Here is an 8,151-nt window from a genome sequence, read left to right on the forward strand (position 1 = left end):
ATTAGCACCTGTGTCTGAGTACCATATGAGTACCTGAGTACATATTTGCATTTTTTTCGAATGTGCATTCTTAATCATACCCTATTCAAAGTACAGTCAGATACCACAGCCGAGCACAAGTAAAAATCAGGTCATTTTTTGGAGGCTCTGCAACTAACCACTAAATTGTTAATTATATAACTTAGAAAGTATCTCCCTTTATTGTGATAAGACAAGTATTGAAAGCAAAATCATCCTGGACCAAGTGCGGCCTGGGAGAGGGAAGCCCGGGGGGCACACAGGCGGCCGCTTCACATGAAACGGGATGCAGCCGCGTCATTGATGACGCGGCCACATCACCTGTCAGGTGATGCGGCCGCCTGTGCGTTGATGCGGCTGCATCTCATGTCATCAGATGCGGCCGCCGGTGAAAAGGTGGTATGTTGCATCCGGGGGGGGGATGCAACATACCCCCCGGCCCTAATAGCGTTCTGATTGAGCGGCCCGGGGGGGCGCTGCCCCCCTGCCCCCCGGGCCAGCCCGCCCCTGTCCTGGACTTCACACCATACCTTGGTAGTTTTTCTGTCAATGCAGTATTGAGCACTGCTGGGTGAAAATGTAAATATTACTTTATTACTTCTCCAGTTTGTATCAAATTTCTCAGTGAGGCCCTGCTGTGTTGCATGTCAGATTGAAGTAAATGATGTATTAAGCATTACCAAGGTTGAGTGAAGGGTGTAGACTGCATGGTTTCATCTATGTTCTTCTAGCAGGATGTGGTGTCTGGTCCTGATGCTGTGACATAAAAACCCCATGGCCTACTGTGGTCTGGATCTATGTTCCCTCTGTGGTGTACACACCTGCATGCAGTGTCAGATTCAGTGTTTACCCCTTACTTACCCCTTAAATTATGTATGAGCTGTAAAAGTATATCCTAGTTTGCTGTACTGTGTATGCAGAGTGACAACAATACCAGTGACAATAAACATCAATTATGCCAATGAAGGAATTTCTATAGCTGAACCTTTTTCTTCCATGATGTAGTCCAGAGGGGAAAAAAAAATAAAAACTCAATAATAATTCCCACCACATAAAAAACAAAAACAACTCCCACTGCAATGACAGTGAGCTGCATTGACCCAGAAAAGCCTTTAACGCTTTAATGCTCAGCCAGTGGCAGAACTATCATTGGTGCGGCAGGTGCCATGCACTGGGGCCCATGGAGATAATAGGGCCCGCTGCATAGCAGATGCAGAGGGTCAGGGGTCCTCGGTTCCCTCCTACCTGCCTCCCTACATCGGGACACAGAGCTCGCTAGTTCCGCCTCTGTGCTCAGCCAATCACGCAAAACCACTTGTGATTGGTTAAGCAATGAAGGCTTGTCTAGGTTAATTATACATATTAGGTGTTCCGAGCATGCAGTTACCTTTATGTAATAGAGTTTTTTATTTTATTCCCTCCAGACTACATTGTGGAAGAATATTTTTTATTTTTTTCTCAATATCTTTACCACTTTCTCAGAGTATGGTGAATATTGAGTATCTATAGGGTTCAACTATGGGAAAAGAGAGTTGCTATAAGCAGAAAAAAATCAGAGAAATACACTCCGTTCTCTTGACTGGTAATCTTGATAAAACAATTCTTGTAAGACAATGAGCTGTCCTCTTACTTAAGACAATGTGTTAAGTACTCAAGTTCCACCACCTCCTAAAACAGGGCTTAGGCTATCCAGTGGATAACTCTTATCTGACTATTTTATTTTTAAGCAGTACACAGCATTAAGCATATAATCAAATAATATATTGCTGTATAGCCAGTGAAATAACATAAAGGGCTCACTGTGTATGTTCCCACAAACTTCACATCAACCTTAAACTTTAAACATTGCATGCAAATAAAGACGCGTAGACCTGGATAAGTTATTAAAAAATGGCAGGAATTTTATTGTAAGGATTCTATATTAACTAAAACCTATGGTGGCGGAGAAAGGGCACTGCGGAACAGCTCACGAGCTGATAGCACAAGATCACTTAGTGGACTGGCGCAAACCGCCGTGAGTCCTCAAATCACGGGGAACAAATCCCTACATACTTAGCGCTGAGTTGACGTCAGAGTGACTGCCCCTTACAACTCACACTGCCCTCCCTCACCGAGCCGAACAGGGACCCTCCTCACCGAAGGACCAAAAGGAGTTACTGATGCTTCAAAGGGGGCAGTGACCTACGACCAACTACCCGTGCGCCCATTAATCAGCCGCTGAACGCAGTGCCTTCCTACCCCACTTTAAAATACCCCACTAAAATTGAGGGATGGGAGGGTGGGATCTCGTGCTGCAAGTGAACACAAGCAGGAAGTGCAGCCTGCTATATTCTATCAAGGTCCCTCCCAGGTGAGCAACCATTGGCTGGAACCCACCCCATGATAAACTACACCAGGTAATTACTCAGCTTGTTACAAACCCTGTCGCCCTTTAAGTGCGTTCGTCCTAGAAGCCTCACTTGTCATAAAGGGCTCACTGTGTATGTTCCCACAAACTTCACATCAACCTTAAACTTTAAACATTGCATGCAAATAAAGACGCGTAGACCTGGATAAGTTATTAAAAAATGGCAGGAATTTTATTGTAAGGATTCTATATTAACTAAAACCTATGGTGGCGGAGAAAGGGCACTGCGGAACAGCTCACGAGCTGATAGCACAAGATCACTTAGTGGACTGGCGCAAACCGCCGTGAGTCCTCAAATCACGGGGAACAAATCCCTACATACTTAGCGCTGAGTTGACGTCAGAGTGACTGCCCCTTACAACTCACACTGCCCTCCCTCACCGAGCCGAACAGGGACCCTCCTCACCGAAGGACCAAAAGGAGTTACTGATGCTTCAAAGGGGGCAGTGACCTACGACCAACTACCCGTGCGCCCATTAATCAGCCGCTGAACGCAGTGCCTTCCTACCCCGCTGCGCCCTACAGACGCCGCAGCCCGCCACCAACTAACCGAAACACGCCGCCACTTCCCCGCAGATCCTATCTATGAAGAGCTTCATACCCTCTTCGTTAAGGTGAACGCCGTCCCGTCTAAAAAGGTGTGGTGACTCCACCCCCAACCCCGGATGGTCAATGACTATGCCTCCCAAGGACCGAACTACCTTCCGGATGGCGCTATTTAACTTCCTAACCATAACCGTCATTTTCTTCAAGGGAATGGGCGTTCTCCATGCTAATCGGGGAATTAAAGCCGACCAACCAATAATGATATCAGGCCACGCCTCGTGTATTCGTCGCAGATCCTCCCGAATTACAATGATGAGATCTAAGGACTTTCCTTTTCCCAAATCATTACCTCCTGCGTGTACTACCAGTACGTCTGGTGGGCCTTGCTGTCTAATGAGCCTTGTCAACCACGGAATAATATCCGACCAGCCTAAACCTCTTTTCCCCCACCATCTTATAACCGTACCGCCATGATTCGGAATAACCTTAGACCCAGGGTGGCCAGCGGCCCAAAATATAAATGAATGACCGATGATCCACACCACCTTAGCTGGAACACCATCACCTGAAATCAGAAAAACCGTGTTAACAACCATACCTTGGAGTTGGGAAGACAGCCAGGTTTGGTATAGGAAGGTATGATAAGAATAGTACGCGGAAAATTCGATCACAAGGGGGGGGGGGGGGGGGAGGACACACATATGGGGGGCAGACCACCCAGGCGAAGGTAAACAACACCCGGAAAAACCCCGGCAGCACACCACTAATCAGGACTTACGCCCAGGGAAACCCGGGTGAAAATCCCTTCGCGCCCCCACTTTAAAGCGGCGAGCGGAAAAGCCCAGGGTAGCCCACCAAATGGAGAGAGAAGATGGGATGGGAAGGGGAAATGGGATGGGACGGTTGGAGACTCAGGAGAGAAGTAGAGGTAGAAAAGAAAAACTGTAAAAAACCAAAATTGATTAAACATTACAACATCAGTCAACAACCTTATCAATTCTAACATATGACTTAAAGGCCGCAGATTTCCATCGCCCTAGTGCTTTTATAGCTTCGCTAGAAGAACCTGCCAAGGCAGCGGATGTAGCTGCACCGATCCTAAATGAGTGTGTCCCGTATAATGTACTGTTTAGATTAATAGACTGCAAGGTACGTTTTAAAATGGTCGCGAATTGATATTTAGTCAACGGTATACCATTAGCGTGACACAGAAACAAGTTAGCATGAGGTCTTTTAGTCATAAACAATGATGCTAACCTGACCGGGCAAATAAGACATGGCTGCTGAGAGGTTAACTGGACCCATGATCCCCTGCCACTTTGGTCAGTCTTTGATTTAACTATTTTGCAGGCTAAGATCCCTTCGCCCAGACTGACATGCTCAACTCTCAAACCTGACTCCTGATGTCCCCTGGACCTGGCTACCAACTCTGAGATGCGAAAGGCTCCAAAATAAGCCATGGAAAAGGCCAAACTAAATAAAAGTTTCTCGTAACTATCTAAGGTAACCAACCCCACATTCCCTATCAGATCTTCCAGAATGTTAGAGGTAATCGGTAAACGGGTATCGGCATGAGAGGGACGGACTCTCCCCCATCCCTTCAGAGCCTTATTAATCAAAAATCCTTTTGTGACGTCAGGGTAACCGTGCAGCTTGGCCATAAATGATATCCCGGCCAGGGTGGATGCCATAGTAGTCCTTGAATCTCCCTCCGAGTACCTATCCCACATAAAGGCTAGCATGGCATCTTGCTGACCTGCCTCTGATTGGTCCTTTTGTCTGCTGAAAAGCAACCACCGTCTCCACGCCGACTGATAAGTTTTCAGGGTGGAGGGAGCTATTGCTTGTTCCGCGAGCCCTCTTATGCCGGCTTGATGATCTGCCAAACACAAGGAGGACACGGGGTACCAACATCGTCCGCTTGAGGAGCCAGGTTGCGAAACCTGCTCCAATGGAAACGAGATAACGCGTCAAATAGGCAATTCTGTACCCCCGGGACATGTTCAGCCCTAAACGAGATGTCATACTGTAGACAGCGCAGAACTAGGTGACGCAGCAGCGAAATTGCGTGTTGGGCCGAAGCGCTCTGCTTATTGATGGACTGGACCACCCCCATATTGTCACACCAAAAGACTATGTGCTTACCCCGCAAAGCGGGAGCCCACAGTTCGATTGCTACCACAATCGGGAACAGTTCGAGAACCAACAAGTTCTTAGTGATACCGTCCCTATGCCACTCCTCGGGCCATTCCTCCGCACACCAGTGACCATCGAGATAAGCCCCAAAGCCGGAAGCCCCTGCAGCGTCCGTGAACAAATTGATTTCAGAGTTCGTTACCGGAGGTGACGGCCAGATACGCTTGCCATTGAAACCCCTAAGGAAAATGAGCCATATCTGCAGATCCTCCCTAACCACTTTGGATAGACTTATGATTGCGTGTGGCCTACTCCTACCTGCTGTGGCTCTTTGCAGCTTCCTACAGAAAACCCTCCCCATGGGGATCACCCGGCAAGCAAAGTTGAACCGCCCCAACAAGGACTGTATCTGCCTCAGGGGACTAGCGTTTGCCTCCAACACTTCCACAATGGCCTCGTACATCTTAGTAACCTTATCCTCTGGGAGCCTACAGAACCCTGCCTTCGTGTCGATCTCAATCCCGAGGAATGATAGGCACGTAGTAGGGCCCTCTGTCTTGTCTGCTGCGATGGGAACGCCTAGCACCCTAAACAACGCCTCCGTGGAAAAAAGGGTATCACGACAACTCGTGGAGTCAGGAGGCCCAATCACCAAGAAGTCATCCAAATAGTGCGTAATCCACCGACACCCCGTCCCCGCCTGAATGCACCAGTGCAAGAAACTGCTGAATTTCTCGAATAGTGCACATGAAATCGAACAACCCATGGGAAGACAGCGATCGATATAGTATCCACCACGATGCCGAAAACCCATGAATTGATACGACTCGGGGTGAAGGGGTAACAATCTAAAGGCCGATTCGATATCCACTTTGGCCAGCAATGAGCCCCTGCCGCATTCCTGCACCAGGGCTAGAGCCGATTCAAATGACTGGTAACTGACTGAACTGAGATTAACGTCAATTGCATCGTTAACCGACTGACCAGCGGGATAAGACAGGTGCTGGATCAGTCTGAACTTTCCCTCTGTTTTCTTGGGAACTACGCCTACCGGGGACAAAATGAGGTTGGGAATAGGAGGGAGTCGGAACGGGCCGATCATGCGCCCCAAACCAACCTCCTTGCCTATTTTCTCGTCTAGCATCTCCGGGAAAGCGAGCGCAGATTTTAGATTTACCGGAGCTGCTGTGGAAATGCTACCCTGAACCGGAAGTTTGAAGCCAAAATGGAAGCCGTCGTGGAGTAGGGCCGCGGTCTCCCTATCATCAAACCACGACAGCCACTTGTCCAGCTCGGTCAGATCAATTGGCGATGGCCCCTTGACTCGGCAGAGTCGAACCAGCGCCTCTTTCCCTTCCTCCACTTCCCCGAGCCTTGGCACAATCGGTGGCTGGATGATGGCCGCCGCAGGCTGTACAAGTGTGCCTGAATCTGCGGAGTGAACCTCTTTGACAGGCCCCTGCATTAAAATCATAACACCTTCCTTTCGGGGGGAGGGCGTTTTGCGCCCTCCCCGGCCCTTGAAACCGTCTACCTGCGCTACCCTCTGCAGTCTGATTGCTAGGCCTCATTAGCTCCAACCATGTGTCAATGTCCTTATATCCTAGCGGGAGCTTCTCTCGCCCGCTCATCCGCTTCCTGAAAAGCTCGTCATATGCTCTCCAGATTACCGGGCCGTCCTTTATGAACATCCCGCTAATCAGGTGCATATATCTCCACACCTCCGCTTGCTCGCTGGGCCTGGACTCTAGATATATTGTGGCGAAAATGGAAAATGCATTCGCCCATCTAGAGAAGGATCTGTACTTCTCCTCCCCCATGCCCGATTTTTCGCAGGCTGCTGCCAGCGCCTTCTTATCCTCCCCGGTTAACGAGTACATATCCACGTACTTGCCCCTTCTGATTCTATCCCGCACACTGGGCCTAATACCGTGAGTGATCTCAAGGGATTCTACCTGCCCCAACTCGCTACGGACCGCTGGTAGATCTGTGTCTCCTGACTGGGGTGCGTGCTTGCTCCGCTTACCTAGCAATTCAGTCTCCAACAACTTAATTAGTTTCCTGGGTCTATCACCCGAGCCAGAGGACTCACTATCTGTGGAGAGGACGGGTGAATCCAACAAGTGTGACTTATGTATAGTAGCGGAACTGGACTCACCAGCAGGAGCAGGATTCCCATCACCGACAGACGTCTGCCCTAGCGACACAGCTGTGGCCTGTCCTCCTGACGTGTCCTGGCTCTCTTCCTCCCTCCGTTCTGCCGTCGTCCGATCCTGAGCCTCAGCACACGGACGATCGCGACTGCCGACCCTCGTCTCCGGATGCATAACAGTAGGCTCTGAAACGGAAAGGGGGACAGTCATCTGATGTCTGGGTAAATAGTCCAAGCGCCGCCGCGCCGTGTTACTATCCCTATCTACGGTAGAGAGGTTAGGGGCTGACATACGGGCCGTACTGGGGGACGCTGAAAATGACTCCCGCCTCCGCTGTAAGCGGCTATCCCCAAGGAGGGGAGGGGGCCCAGGACCGAAGTTACCGCCGCTGGAATGGTGATAATCGACTACGACATTGTCTGACCTACCCCCCTGACCCCCGTAATAAGGCCCCCCCGCCCCGTACCCCGGGGAAGAGGCCCAATGAGACGTGTATAGGCGAGACGCCGGAGGGGACATACGCTGGCGTTGAAAATAGGGCCACACCGGCGCCTGGGTGTTGTCTCCAAAATCTCTTGTGTGTCTGGCGGGACGTGTGCCCCCCCCTAGTTGGTAACGGTGGTCCCCGTGGGGTGGGGTACGGGCCTGGGACATGTGCGGACCCTGCTGATCCCTACCTGGATTAGACCCCCATGCAGATGCCCCACTACTATGGGGGAGAAATGGGCTGGGAGGGAAGGACAATTGATGGGGGGCAGGAGGGTTGTGCTCCTGATGACTAGCCCTAATAGCTGGTTCAGGGGGGGTGATGGGGCATAGGGTGTCTAGGGCCTGGCCCCTGCTCCTGACAGGACTGGGGGCATATCCGCCTGCCGGGGGGGGGGGTGCCTG

The 8,151-nt window shown here is 50.4% G+C and overlaps 1 protein-coding gene across 1 annotated transcript; it reads right to left on the minus strand.

Annotated features, from left to right (window-relative positions):
• Window positions 1-3,378: 3,378 nt before the first annotated feature.
• LOC142152389 (uncharacterized) lies at window positions 3,379-7,524 on the minus strand. Its single transcript, XM_075208987.1, has 2 exons — window positions 7,266-7,524; window positions 3,379-4,850 (listed from the first exon to the last, which is right to left on the minus strand). Exons 1-2 carry the CDS (start codon window positions 7,468-7,470, stop codon window positions 3,949-3,951), a joined length of 1,107 nt encoding a protein of 368 aa, XP_075065088.1. The 5' UTR covers window positions 7,471-7,524; the 3' UTR covers window positions 3,379-3,948.
• Window positions 7,525-8,151: the final 627 nt, after the last annotated feature.

Source organism: Mixophyes fleayi, chromosome 4, assembly GCF_038048845.1.
Source record: "Mixophyes fleayi isolate aMixFle1 chromosome 4, aMixFle1.hap1, whole genome shotgun sequence".
Taxonomy (NCBI): Eukaryota; Metazoa; Chordata; class Amphibia; order Anura; family Limnodynastidae; genus Mixophyes; species Mixophyes fleayi.